We start from the raw sequence: 13,252 nt of genomic DNA, 5'->3' as shown, positions 1-13,252 counted from the left end.
CCCGCCTCACCGCTCATGCACTGCTTAGGAATGAAAAATATTTCATGCCTCGTGTGGTCTTGTACATACATTTAGTGAAGGGCGAACAAGAGGGTGAATGTCGTTGAGGTGCCAAGTCAGCTGCCCGGAGCTCGACATCCGGCGGCCCACTGGGCAGCCCCAACTTCGACTTGCCGCCCCCTGGTTCGCACCGCGGACCGAGGCAGAGCGGAGCCGAAGATGCTTGGCGCTTGTGCGGAACACCTGCTCGGGTCCTTCCCCAGCTTCTCTCTTGCCCATTCAGGTCCAAGTCAGCTCGAATCCGCTCGGCCGGTGGGGTATCCCCAGCTTTCTCCAAGAGAACAAGAAGCAGACGCTGGTCAGCCCAGCGCCCATTTCTAAATTTCCCCATGCATTGAAGGTTTGGGGATCCCTTTCTTTTCCTCTCAAAGTTCTCCTTTGTTTATTTGTTGTTTGTTGGTGTTATCAAGGATTGCTTGGGTTGTACCACGTGGGGAAGTTACACAACCGGGCTGAAGCTCCATCAGACGACGCTGGCTGGTTTATGCTTTAAGACCTGGGACTTCAACCGCTGCGCACAACTCTCAACCTTCCTTCCTTCACTCGAGATAGCCATCGCCCACCGGCTCTTCTCCCTGCCACCAAAGGGACCACCAAACCGTCGTCGCCAATCCCTCAAATCACATTATTAACAATGGCCGACTCCCCCTCCTCTTCCGCGGCCGAACAGGTCGCGGTCCTCGATCCTGAGCCGCTCATGTCGACGACCGACTCTTCCTCCTCCGCCGAGAACACCCCGACCACAACCACCGCTCCCAACCATCCTCCTCCTGCTCCGGCCCCGGCTCCGGCTCCAGCTGCGGCAACTCCCAAATCCGCCTGCGGTGCCCTCTCCGCCAAGGCGCTCGTCACCGCTGCCTGCCGCACCCCCGCCGCCCTCGACACCTTCCTCACCCGCCTCAACAAATGCCTCGAGACCCCCGCGGGCATCGACACGGTCCTGCTCTTCCTGTGCTACACCTCCAAGCTTGCCGGCGTGATTCTCCAGCGGCTGTCGCAGTCGGCGCTGCGGCGGTCGGCGCGGGAGTGGATCGCGCTCGTCGCTTCCCTGCCGCGGGGTACAACGGTCGTCTTCTCTGCCGCTACCGCCGCCGCCGGTGAGGGGCAGGTCGCCGTCCCCGCGGCCGCGGCGCGCGCTCTGCTTCTGTCCAAGCGCCTCGCCGCGCTGTCGACCCTGCTCTCCGAGGCCAGGACCATCACCCGCCTCTGGGCGCTGCTGCCGATGTATTTCTGGGCCAAGGGGCTGATCAAGAAGACCAAGGCCGCGCTCTTCTCCTCCACCCCTTCGGCCAGCTCGGAGAAGGATGCCACAGCCGCAGCGGCGCCCGTGCCCGGCAAGCTCGAGCTGCTCGTCGAATGGGCCCGCCTCACCACCTGCGTGGCACTGCAGGCGCTCGAGAACGGCGCCTACCTCTCCCAGCGCGGAGTGATGGGCTGGAGCCCACAGGAGATCGGCAAGGCGTACCGGTGGAGCTCGCGCTTCTGGGCCGCCTTCATTGGCATCGAGCTGGGCAGGCTCGCCGCGCAGCGCGTCGGCGGCGGCGAGGCCGTCGCCACGGCTGAGGCCCGGTCCAAGTGGGCCAAGACCACCATCCGCCAGCTCGCCTGGGCTCCGCTCACCCTGCACTGGGGCAGCGAGAAGGGCCTGCTGGGTGACGGCATGGTCGGGCTGCTCGCTAGCATTCCGGGGATTGTCCAGCTGAGCGATCTTTGGGCTTCGACTGCATGAGGAGGGAGTGGAAGGGTATCTGGAACTGGACAGACACATGGGACATTAATAGGATGGGTAGGGGACTGGCTGGCCACGATAGTTCCTGGGGTTATTGGCGGGTTGACTAAGGTAGCTGGGGATGGATGGGTAAACGTGGTTCGATCAAGAAGGACAATGGATTCAGGTGATTGCTGACAGCGACACGGATTTCAAGAGGTGGTCATGGAAACGGGACGATTCTTTTCCTTGGTGATGTTGGATGTTTGGATTTCCAGCGTGGCGCATCATGTTCAGATGTTCACTCAACGATATTGTTTGCGTTTTGCTTTCATAGGACATCACTTCCAGGTTCCTTACTCCTGTACATATTTCCAACATCCCGATTCAATTCATGTCCCCCCCAAATCAAATACACTATGGTATCATAAAAACAGAGTCCCCAGGCCCAACCCCAATCCCAAGAAATAACTCCTAAATGCTCCCAACACTTTCCAAAATCATAACTTCAACAAAGCTCATTAATACTTATGAATACCCGACGCTTCATGAATAAGTAACACACTAACAATACCGTCTCATATCGTTAAAAGCTGGCCCCCCTCTCCCGGAGTTAGCGGAGCAATAACAACCAACCCAATCCTAACGTGACTGTCCATGATGCGATCGAAGTATCTATTAACCGCCGGGCGTCGCTCGTACGGACAATGTCGAAGGGGCTACCGCCGCCGGAGGAGGAACTCCCGGAATCGTCATCATCATCACCATCATCACCCTCATCCTCACCGGGACTCGGCACGTCGGTCGGCGGAATCACCGGTTGGTCAGCCGCGGAGGTCTCGTCTTGCGGCGAGGTTGGTGACGGAGTCTGGGTGGTGATGGTTGAGAGGCCGCGGTCGGTCGACGTGCGCGTGACGATGGTCGAGTCGTCCGTCTCTTCCGCCAGCGATGCCGTCGTCGTCGTTGTCAACGACGATGTCGGCCTGACTGTGGTAAATGTGAGTGGCCCGGTGTTGACACGGGATGTAGTGAAGGTAAGAACACGAGTGGGCGCGGCGATTGGCCTGTCTGTCGGGGTTTCCGTGGTGCGGGTGGAAGAAAAACTACCTGGACAGAGCACGACAACCAGCCTTCCGGAGAGCGCCTGCCCGAGCAGGGAGGCCGGCGAGACGCCCTGGGTTTCGGCGCAGGCTTCCTGCACCGCGTTCATCGCCCTCGTCAGCCCGCGCACGCAGGCGGTCGAGCAGATGCCCGGCCGCTCGAAGTCGGATATGCGGCAGCTCGTGATGTCGGTGCTGTAGGCGAGGGCACAGCCGAGCGTCACCCTGAGGTCACCGAGGGGTTGGATGTTGGAAAGCGATATGGCCGAGGAGGCCGTCGCAAGCGTGAGGAGTCGCAACCATGTCCATCGCGAAAAGAATGACCGTTGCCCGTCGTGGCCGGCCATGGCAGAGTTGCCGAGATTAGGTATCCCAATGTCGTGGAATCGTTCGTGGTTTCGATTAGAGGAGAAAAAGAACGAGAGGCGCAGGACCGCGATGTGCGTGTCCTCAACTCCTTTGCTTCGGCAGCAGAACCTCCTCCTCCGGGTGATACAGCAAACGACAGACTCTCTCTCGGCTGTCGTGCTGGTGTACCGTAGTCCTTTCCGTCCTTTCCGTCCTGGCCCTCCTCTCTCAAGAGATGTGCAACGCGGCGCGGTGCTAGACAGTTCGCGCAATGCGGCAGATGGCGGGAGTGATTTTCTCGTCGTGCTCCAACCCGAAACGCTATGTGTCTCGGGGGAGCCGTGGCTTCGGGGGATCCGATAGATCGGGTGCAGCGCCCGCAGCAACGCTGCCACGCGAGAATCAATCGACGGTCAATGCGGCTGAAGTGTGTCCGCACGGTTCGGATGCGGGTTTGCGGGGGTTCGGTGGTGGTGATAAGTCTCTGATCTTCCCGTGGTGTTGATTTTGATCATGCCTTGCGACCCAGTCCAAAGCTAGGTGTTGCGCAAGGTCTCCAAGAGTCCAAATATGAAAAGGCGAGTACAGCGCGGCTGATCCAGCTCCGATACGAGAAATATATGTTGCGCAAAAGCAGCAAGGTAACCGATCAGAGGCAGGCAGAAAGCCCCGTCTGTCGGTGGCGAACAGTTCCGGTGCGACGTTTGCGCGGATCGAAGGAAAAGACGGCCAAGGCAGCGGAAAGCAAACAAAAAAGACAAACAATGAATCAAACGAAGCACAGCTTCAGAGGGACATGGAAATAGAAGAGTGAAAGGCAAGGGACGGGTCGGGAACCGGGCCCGAAGGTTGACTGACACTCACGAAGTGCACCGTGTCAGGTGAAAGATGGAGGAAAAAAAGTGTCAGATGTTCGGGGCCGGAGGAACCCTTGAGATAATGGGGAAGTCTTCCAGTCAACCACCAGAGCAGCCAGCTGTCCCTGTCAATCTCTGAAAGTGCGTCTTTTCCTCCACGGGAGCAGAAAAGAGAATGGCCCGATGCAACATGTCACTCCAGTAGCGTGGATTCGAGCATCCCCGGCCAGCCATGTCTGTCAGTCCACACCTGGTCGAGGGAGGGATCCATTCCCAACGTCGATTGGCAGTGAGGGGCTCGCTCGAGTGGACGCCGTTCCAGAGTTGCGATTCGTTGCCAGCGTCAAGCTCCCGCGAACGAGCTCACACCACCCACGTGTATCCCCTGCATGTCTCCTGGTTTCGCACCAGGGTTGTCAGCGGTGGACAAAGAGTCAACACATTGGTTGGGCGTCGGTCGCCAGGTCTTTGGTGTGCGCGGGACGAAGCCGCTGGTGGTTGGACAGGAGGTTGCAGAGGCTTGAAACGAAACAAGGCGCCTCTGTTACAAGTTGCCCAAGATGCGACAGTGGGAAGCTTGGGGATTGGTCAGACTGGTCCAGCCAAGCGGGAGCCCAGGCCAGGGTTTCATAAGGCAGTTTGCCAAGATCTGGAGCATCACCAAGTGAACGTCAATTCAGGAAGAGGAAGATCTCCGAAAAGGCAAAAATAAATAGTGTAAAAGAAAGAGAAAACAGGAGGTCAAAGAAAATGAACAAAAGCGAAGACCAGAAGTGAAAGTATCAAAATGTCGAGGAAAACAAAACTACCCAGTTCATGTTAGTCAACAAGACCTCGACCCCCGTCTTGTCCCTGTCCAACGCTGTTTGGGTCTGAGATGCTGCCGTGGAATCAACCTACTCACACAGAAGCGCCGATCAGCGGCTACTTCTAAACACTAGGCAAAGCCAGGGAGAGTCATGAACGTTGAGGTCCTGTGTAGTCTCCAAGATATATCGCCATTGATAAAAGAATAACCAAGAAAAAGTTATGCGTACAAGGAACTGCAGACCCGATTACAACAACAGTAATCAAAATGCCCAGGATATCACCGCCATATACACAAATAAACACACAACTCCCATCCTGCTCAATGATCAAGAGCGTCATCATGACCTCTTCTGCCCCATCTCCTCCGCCGCAAAGTCGTCCCAATCATCATCTCCCGCACTCCCACCAACCTTCCGCCCAACCCATATCCCCAACGCCGTGCCCGCGCTAGCAACGAGGAACCAGCCCTCGAACCAGCGATCCGCGAATGCCGGGTCCAGCGCCCCCTCGAGCGCGTCTGTCACCGACCTCCCCACCTCGCGCGGGAGACTGCCGCGCAACATCAGCGCCGCGCTGATCACGTAGGTAGCCACGACTTGGGCAGCCAGCAGCGGGAGGTTCACCTGAGCTGCCTGGCGCAGGAGAGGAATGGAAGGCGTCCAGCGCGCAAAGAGCCGAGCTGTCTGCGCGGCCGAGGACGCGCTGGCGGCTAGGATAGCTCCCGACAAGAGGAATGAAATCTGCCGCGCCCACGCCGCGACGTCCAGCGCCGGGTCCCAGTGCCGTGCTAGCAGCGCGAGGAAGCGGTTGATAGGGTCTGAAGACGAGAAGGCCGCCCAGGGGTAGTAGGCCCGGCGCAGCGTGGTGAGGAGGGTCGCGAGGATGCGGTACACGCAGTACGTCGCGAAGGCATACTGAGGGATGGCGAGGAGTTTGCCGAGCGCCGTACCGTCGCGTGCGTGCGCGGCTTTGCGGTTGCGGAGGTTGGATAATGACGAGGCCAGGTTGGACTCCATGGCCTCTAACCCGGCGATCTCCATCTGGAGAGTCCGGATCTCGGCCGCGTCGCCACCGCCGCCAGCAAGGTTTCTGAGTGAACCGAAAACCTTGCCCATCATTCCCGTTGTGCCGGTGCCACCGTTGGAGCTGTTCTCGCCAGTCAGTTCCGCCTTGCGCTGCAGCGCCCGAAGCCGGTGACGTTTGGACAGCAGCAGCTCGGTGGTGGCGTCCAAGCCAGCCTGTTTTCGCGCAATGTCGGCGTCGGTGATGGGTCGACGGCGATACATGCGGCCGTCGACGAAGGTATGCCACGGATTGGACACACTGGCAAACCCGGACAGCAGCGCCATCAACCATATCCCAATCACACCTATCCTCTCCAAGCATCCTCTGAGCAACCACCCATCGCCAGCTCCATACCCCGAGGACCCAACCTTGCTCGCCAAATCCACCATCTCCCTCGCCTCTGCCGCTCCTATCTTCGTCTGCCCCGACCCCGATCCCATCGCAACCATCACCTTCCCCACAGCCCAAAAGCCCACAAGCCACACCCAGAACACAGTACCCAACACCACCCAAGCGGCGCGCGAAGCAATCCTCCCTCTCGAATCCCTCCCAAACTTCCAACCCCTCAACGCCAACACTCCCCAAACCTCCAACAACGGCACAATAACCACCAACATCCCCACCAACATCGGCACCGCCCACCTCAATGCCGTCGCCCTGGCCTTCGCGCCGGGCAGGAGGACCAGCCTCGCCAGCGCGAGCACCAACCATGTCAACCAACCCGCCTCTTCCTCCTTCCCGCTCCCCGGATCAGCATCAGCCACCCCCTTCGCCCCGACGACATGCAACCTCAACCCCGTCCCATCGTCGTCCTTCACGTCCAAAATCTCCGCCAGCAACAGCTGCGCCAACACCCCCGCCAGCCCGAGGGTCGTCGCGAACGCGGCCGCCGCGGCGCGCCGCCTAGGCGAGCGGGCGGCCTGTTCGGCGTGCGCCTGGCGCAGCGATGCCGGCGCGGAGGCCGGGAGGACGTGGTCTTGTCCGTCGTCGATGACTTGGGATTGCTGTTGCCGCTGCTGCCAATTGGAGAGGCGCGGGTGGAGGCGGGAGAGCGCGAGCGAAGAGACGAGGAGGAAGATTACGAAGACGGGGGCGAGGGAGAAGGCGGTGGTGAGGAGGGTGGTGGGAGAGGTCGGGGGACCGCACGAGTCGGGGCCGCAGGAGGCGCCGTCATCAGTGTCATCGGGGTAGACTGGGTCCGGGTAGGCCATTGTTGCTCGGTGAAGTGGGAATGGGTTTAGGATGGTTGTCGATTGCGATGTGCAAGTCGGTATGTACGATTAGACCGGCGATGATATGATGATGGCGATGGGAAGGAACCGGTCTACTTTAGCTCTGCCGTATGCAGCGATGCATCACTTCGTCGACACGGAGGGAATAGCCAATCGAACTGGCGGAACCTCTTCAATCCCCAGTTTTCCGGCATTCAGTCGTGGACATTGCGAAGGGGTTTGAGCGATCGGGTTTCTCTCTGCAACTTATCTTGCTTCGGAGTTGCGTGGGCTGAATGTTGCTCGTGTTGATTAAAAGGAACAACGAGATGATGTCTGTCATTCATCAGGGAACGATGGAAGCCAAGACTTGGGATCTGGGCCCCGAGGCTGCGCAGCCCCGTCAGCTCCGCCCCTCCAAAACGGGAGACCCACCCAACATGGAGCCTCTCCTGCGGCGGCACTTGTCAAAGACTCGCACCACTTCCAGCCCCACGGTTGCGTCACCCGACGCCAGCCATGGAGGCGGGGAACCTACACTATGCAGGAACCATGGCGGAAACGCGGGATTGTGGCATTCAACATGGAAGAGCGCACATGATCATGTCTCCAGATATTCCCGAAAATAACTGAGTCCTCAAACCGATGAGAGGCTGAGTACGGGCAATCATGTTACTGCTACAAGCCTTGCTGCTGTAAACCATACAACTATACACATCTCTTTTCCTGTCTCCACATGTCTCGAACAAGACAACCCTGTGCGCTGAGCGCCTCCGAAATGCTAAACATCCATCAAGGAAGAGGTTTCATATCTCCTGCCTGTCCGTCCGGCCGGCCATATCCCAACCCCTTCTTGCGCCTTAACGCCACCGTTCTCGTCCTGGGAAAGAATAACAAAGTACACGAACCCTTCGCCCCGTTTACAGCACCCAACTCCAACTCATGCGGGTTCCTATGAGCTGGACGCGCCATCCGGTCCCTTGTCCTGCGACCCATCGTCATCATCATCGTCGTCGTCAGGCTGGGCCGACTTGCTCGACTTGAGCAGCGCCTCTGCCTCCCCGACCTCCATGGCGTGAAGCCGTTGCTTCTGCTCCCTCTCCAGGTCCGCCTTCTTCCGCTTATCGGGCGCGCCGGTCGACGCAACCTCCACCTCAAACTCATCCTCTTCATCCCCATTGTCGTCACCGCTGTCTTCCTCAGCACTGTCTCCACCGCGCGAAGAGGGCGGAGGGGACAGCGAGGTGGCCCTGTTCGAGCCAGTCGTGGACGGTGATGACCGCCGCCGGCGCGGCTCCCGTGGGTTGTAAGGCTTGATGGTCGGGTCGAACCTCGCCGGCAATCCAATCGCAGCCGCCACCTGGTGTGCCTCCTCATCTCTTGAAATGCCTTGCTGGAACTCGTAGAGATCGCTGAGGTCGGTGCAGTCAACTTCGTGTTTTCCTCCGTTATATGCGAGCATCTGGGCATAGCCTTGTCGGTTCGGATCTTGCGAGCGCTTGTCCTTCTTCTTCTGCCGCTTGTCGTCAGGCCTGACGACGACCACCGGGACAGGGCTGTATTGCAGGCAGTACTTCGAGAAGGAGTTTCGTGCGTTCATCAGCCCCTGGAATCCTCCGAGGGACCGACCCTTGGTGCCAACCACGAGCATTGAGGGATTGTAGATTCCAAGCTGCCATACTCGTTAGCGAAAGGTTCAATCTCGTACTCAAGTTCGAACAAATATGAGACTTACCAGCTGCTGGAATGTGTCATGAAGTTTCCCCACCGAATACTCAAGAACGATGCTAATGGCCTTATTGAGCTCGTTCTTGGACATAATAAGCTCCAAGAGCTGCCTCGCGTCCTCCTGGTAGTTCTTATCTGGTCGGACGGGGCTCTCCACAACCCGAACGCAGACCACATCGTCGCCGTCGTCCACCATGTTGGTCAGAAGCCACACGAGCGCATACTGGGAATAAGTGTGCTCGTCGACGCCGATCATGAAGGTGCGCGACCGCCGTGTGGGATGGTAGCCCTGGTGCCGGGCCTGCAGTGTGAACGACGAGGGGTTGTTCTTGGTGGCCTCCCCAATGGGCACATTATCAAACCCGACGTGATGCTCGAACCTGGTAGCCGGAAGTGGGTTTGCTGTCAGCGTGGCCATGATGCGATGGTTTTCAGAAAATAACGAGCTGGTGCTCTAGAGAAAATGTTGCCAGACGGCATATGGAAGTGATTAAGAGAAGTGTGAGGGCAACAAAAGCTGCAGATATCACGCCAATCCGGGCAGTCAGATGTCGCTCATCAGAAAATTGGCGAGCAGACAAAGAGGAACCGAACATGACGCGGGGGCAACGTGACGAGAAGAGTGGAGATTGCCGACATCACAGGCTCTTTCTCGGCACTGCTGCGGACTCCCAAGAAAAGTTGTTCTGGCCCTTCCAACGTCCGTCTAGTGGGATTTGGGCACAGGCATGCCATCGCAGCATCCGACCCAGCAGTTTGGTGGGGGTTGCGGGGTACTGTCTCTTCGGGGCTAAAAGAGCCATCAACTTCGGCACTGGCCGCTGGATGAGAGATCGGGACCGCCCGTGTCTCCGAACAACGTTTTTTTTTCTTCAACTGCCAACCCGATCGAGCCTGACAATGTGCCCGTCGTCGCCGCTCATCCCCGCGACATCGCCAATTGGAGTCAGGCTGGCTGAGTGCCGTCGACAACGATCTGTATGCTCAGCAAACGGTCCAGCTCCGTCTCCAGGCAATGGGCTGTGATCAGCCATCCCTGGCCACAGAGCGCTGGTGAGATGACAGCTGACACACAGGAACGGGCCATTGAGTTTCCTCGATCAAGGCTTGGCATGCTCGTCGCTGGCTGAGCATTGCGCCTCACGGTGGCAAGCGAGCTCTCTTGAGAGCGGCACCTCTCGCTCGCAGTTCGAGATAGCGCGGGGCTTGCTCGGATCTTGGCCCCTCAGGGCAGCCACCGGCCTGCGTCATGGCGCATGGCAGGACACAATGTGACTGGCGTGGCACCCGTGACCCTGGACCTCGCCGCCAGGCCAGCAGGAAGAGCCCACGAGAGAAAGACAAGATAGGGAATAAGGAATAAACCGAAGAACAGAAACTTGTGCTGACTCACCTCACAGGCGAAGGGGACGATTCGCGCAGGCGCCGATGGTCGGTCTTGCGCGGAAGGCCCTGGGGCAGCGACGGGTTGCGAGGAGGGCGGAAGGTGACCGATGTGGACGAGTGAGTCCGGAGGGTGCCGTTTGTTAAAGATTGTCGCGAGCTATCTGCCGCGAAGTCGTCCGACCCAGACGTCAGTGTCGTAGTGCTGGGCGCGTTGGACGCCGACAAGGACTGCAGAGACGACCCATTTGACGCTGAGACGCCGTTGACGCTAGCATTGGCTGAGAAGTAGCCGTCAGCGCCGTTGTGAGTCGTCCTGGTCCCTGGCGACACGTCGTTCGGGTCGGGGCTCGCAGCGATCGCGGCCGGTAACTTTAGTCGGGTTTCATGGTTGACAACCTCAGCCATCGTAGGCCGGGGCACCGATTAGAGTACTGTTGCTGAAGGCCGTGGTGGTGATGGCAGCGGTGATGTTCAGGTCGGCTCTGGCAAAGGCCAAAGTCTGAAGTTGTTAACCAAACAGCAATGAGGTGGTGGCTTTTTGTCCAGGGTTGAGTGTGCAAGGTTGGGGTAGCAAGGTATGTAAAGCTCTGTAAAGGAGAAGGTCTGAGCCGAAGATTGTTTTGCACAACCTTTCTGAAGTCAGATGATGAGGGAATCGAGCAGACAGGACCAGGTAAAGCTTGGTCGTGAAAAATAATGGTTTCGATGAAAGGGAGCTGGGACGATGGGAATCCTAAATGGCAGGCAGAAAGAAGCTTTGACAAACACAACTGAATCACAAGACGCTGCCAGATGCCAGAAGCAGCGAGTGCTGCGGGGCCCGCAATGGTGAGGCTGAACAGGGAAGGGAGCTCTGTCTTGGACGTTGTATTTCGTGACAGTGGCACCGGACTCCGGAAGGTCAGGACCCTTTAAAACGTAAAAGAAATACAAACAAGATGGTGGCGCACCAACAACGGGGCCAACGGGCGGCCAGCACGGATGTTCAACTATGGCATTGTTGAATCTTGGGCGAGAAACGCAGCAAACAAGAACACACCACGGCCCAAAGCGAATGGGAGTCTGGTAAGAAAGCTCAGTCCATGAGCCAACTTCTTGGCTTGGCGCTCACCAGACACCAAAGTCTCAGACACCCAGGTTCAATTCCGTCGCTCTAATGTTTCAACAGAGTTCAGGTAAGATTACCAGTTTTGACGAACTTCGGACTGTCACGGAATGTAACTCAGGTGGTTGACTGCGCGGTTCTGCCTCCGGTAACTACCAACCTTTTAACTAAGTATTTTTTCTCCGCTTTTGTTTGGCTGTGGGCGGATGCAACACTAAATCCTTGCTTCGGGTCCCTGTAGGGCCCTCCACTGAACGAAATCCGAAGGGGACGTTGCCACGCCCAATTTACTGCTGTATTGGTGGCCCTGGGTCCTGACGATGCTCAGCCGATCGGGCTCCGTTAACACGTGAAGTGGTGGACGGGATGGATCAGAAGTGGCCAGAGACATCCGATCTTGATCCCGCAAGAGTGCTACCTTACTGACCACAGTTTGCGTCAGGGCAGCATGTCAGTCCGTCACTGAAACTCATCCTTACTGGTAATACACCGTATTGGTAAGGTAGTTTATGGGGAGCATTTGAGACACGCAGAGAACGCCCTTGTTCAAAACTTCATCAACAGCTTCCCACACACCGACGACACGGCCAAGCTGTTGGGCAACAGATGGTGCCTTGGCAGTTCCGCCGCCCGATCCCAGGGAAGGGAGCCAAGCGCCGGGCTGCGGGGTGCGTCGATGGCGGCGAACCTCCCTCCTTTGCCTGCACAGAGGTCCCGTGAGGAGTTTTGTCCCTGACCGGCCGGATTCTGGAACGCGGTGAACGGAGTCTGGGTCGTACACTAGGTAGCATTGCCGGGGAACCTGCCCGACAGGAACGACAGTGGGGAGGTGAGGCGGTCAACCGGTGGGAAGTGGAGATGCCAAAAGCACAAGGAGAGATTGATGATCAAAGAGGGCGATTTTTTCCCCTGATTGATGCTGACAAGAGCGTTGTGTTGAACCAGCAGTTAACTCGGTGATAGACAAGGGCACCGACGTTATCTCTGCATCTGCTGGGCTTCGGTAGAGTTTCGGGCGCCGTAAGAGGCTCGGGGTTGTGCTGTGTAACCTGGTTATCACTCCTACAACTTCACTTGTTGTCTGGGGTGGCTGTCTGGCAGCCCCGTTGCTATCTTGATGACCTAACCGCTGCTGTCAATCAGAAGCTATGCGTCAGGTACTTATCACCTCCAGATGCAGACGAGCACTTTGGATTGTGCAATGTGCAATGTTCTAACAGGCTTCGTTCATACAGAGGACCTGGTTACCACTGGGGGTGTATACTTCCACCAGGTAAGTACCAAGTTCACGCATCAATACCCCGCGCCACGCCTCAGACAGCGCATCTCACCCCGGCCAGATCCATAGATGCCCCCCAGGACTAGATCTGTCGTCGTATGCACATGGCATTGGTTAACCCAGATCTCAGCTTGCCATGTGACACTCAGAAAAAAAACGTCATCCCGGAGAATACCTGGCAGGTATTTAAACCCTAGCACTTCCGGTAATCCAAGTTGACACAAAGATGTACATGGTAGGGTCGGATGTGGTTAATTGAGCAAAAACTTGCATGTGTTTGTGTGGACCAAGTGATTGGTGATTTGTTGGTTGGTATGGAGTCGTGGATAGGGCGTCGTTGTTCTCCATATGCATTCCGTGCTCATGTCGGAGGCCTCCCGGGAGCCGGTCCGAGCCATGCCGGGGCGCGATGCAACCTGAAGCTTTTTCATCGGCCTCGACCTGCATGGGATGAATGGCGTTTGGTAACGTAATGTATGTACTATACCTGACAGGACACTTGTACGGTAAGGTACAGTACAATGTCTGTCAGGTGGTTCTTCGCGCGAAACGCGGATGAAATGAAGCGAAGGGGTTGTGATCGGCTTCTGGCATT

At 57.6% G+C, this 13,252-nt stretch overlaps 6 protein-coding genes across 6 annotated transcripts; 2 read left to right on the top strand and 4 right to left on the bottom strand.

Annotated features, from left to right (window-relative positions):
- Positions 1-694: 694 nt before the first annotated feature.
- On the top strand, positions 695-1,789 carry VTJ04DRAFT_828 (uncharacterized protein; the record flags this gene model as incomplete). Its single annotated transcript, XM_069366699.1, has 1 exon — positions 695-1,789. The coding sequence occupies one exon, from the start codon at positions 695-697 to the stop codon at positions 1,787-1,789; it is 1,095 nt and encodes a 364-aa protein (XP_069223437.1).
- A 45-nt stretch (positions 1,790-1,834) lies between these two features.
- On the bottom strand, positions 1,835-2,149 carry VTJ04DRAFT_827 (uncharacterized protein; the record flags this gene model as incomplete). Its single annotated transcript, XM_069366688.1, has 2 exons — positions 1,835-1,904; positions 1,968-2,149. The coding sequence occupies 2 exons, from the start codon at positions 2,147-2,149 to the stop codon at positions 1,835-1,837; spliced, it is 252 nt and encodes an 83-aa protein (XP_069223436.1).
- A 232-nt stretch (positions 2,150-2,381) lies between these two features.
- On the bottom strand, positions 2,382-3,215 carry VTJ04DRAFT_826 (uncharacterized protein; the record flags this gene model as incomplete). Its single annotated transcript, XM_069366677.1, has 1 exon — positions 2,382-3,215. One exon carries the CDS (start codon positions 3,213-3,215, stop codon positions 2,382-2,384), a length of 834 nt encoding a protein of 277 aa, XP_069223435.1.
- Positions 3,216-5,221: 2,006 nt separating this feature from the next.
- Positions 5,222-7,159, bottom strand: VTJ04DRAFT_825 (uncharacterized protein; the record flags this gene model as incomplete). The annotated part of the gene is made up of 1 exon (XM_069366666.1): positions 5,222-7,159. One exon carries the CDS (start codon positions 7,157-7,159, stop codon positions 5,222-5,224), a length of 1,938 nt encoding a protein of 645 aa, XP_069223434.1.
- Positions 7,160-7,515: 356 nt separating this feature from the next.
- Positions 7,516-8,023, top strand: VTJ04DRAFT_824 (uncharacterized protein; the record flags this gene model as incomplete). Its single annotated transcript, XM_069366655.1, has 2 exons — positions 7,516-7,656; positions 7,910-8,023. The coding sequence occupies 2 exons, from the start codon at positions 7,516-7,518 to the stop codon at positions 8,021-8,023; spliced, it is 255 nt and encodes an 84-aa protein (XP_069223433.1).
- Positions 8,024-8,111: 88 nt separating this feature from the next.
- VTJ04DRAFT_823 (uncharacterized protein) lies at positions 8,112-10,678 on the bottom strand (the record flags this gene model as incomplete). Its single annotated transcript, XM_069366644.1, has 3 exons — positions 8,112-8,831; positions 8,895-9,267; positions 10,281-10,678. 3 exons carry the CDS (start codon positions 10,676-10,678, stop codon positions 8,112-8,114), a joined length of 1,491 nt encoding a protein of 496 aa, XP_069223432.1.
- Positions 10,679-13,252: the final 2,574 nt, after the last annotated feature.

The sequence above is a fragment of the Mycothermus thermophilus genome (assembly GCF_041956435.1).
Source record: "Mycothermus thermophilus strain CBS 625.91 unplaced genomic scaffold VTJ04scaffold_1, whole genome shotgun sequence".
Taxonomy (NCBI): domain Eukaryota; kingdom Fungi; phylum Ascomycota; class Sordariomycetes; order Sordariales; family Chaetomiaceae; genus Mycothermus; species Mycothermus thermophilus.
Note: the sequence above shows the minus strand (reverse complement) of the source record. Positions and strands in the feature narration are given on the sequence as shown.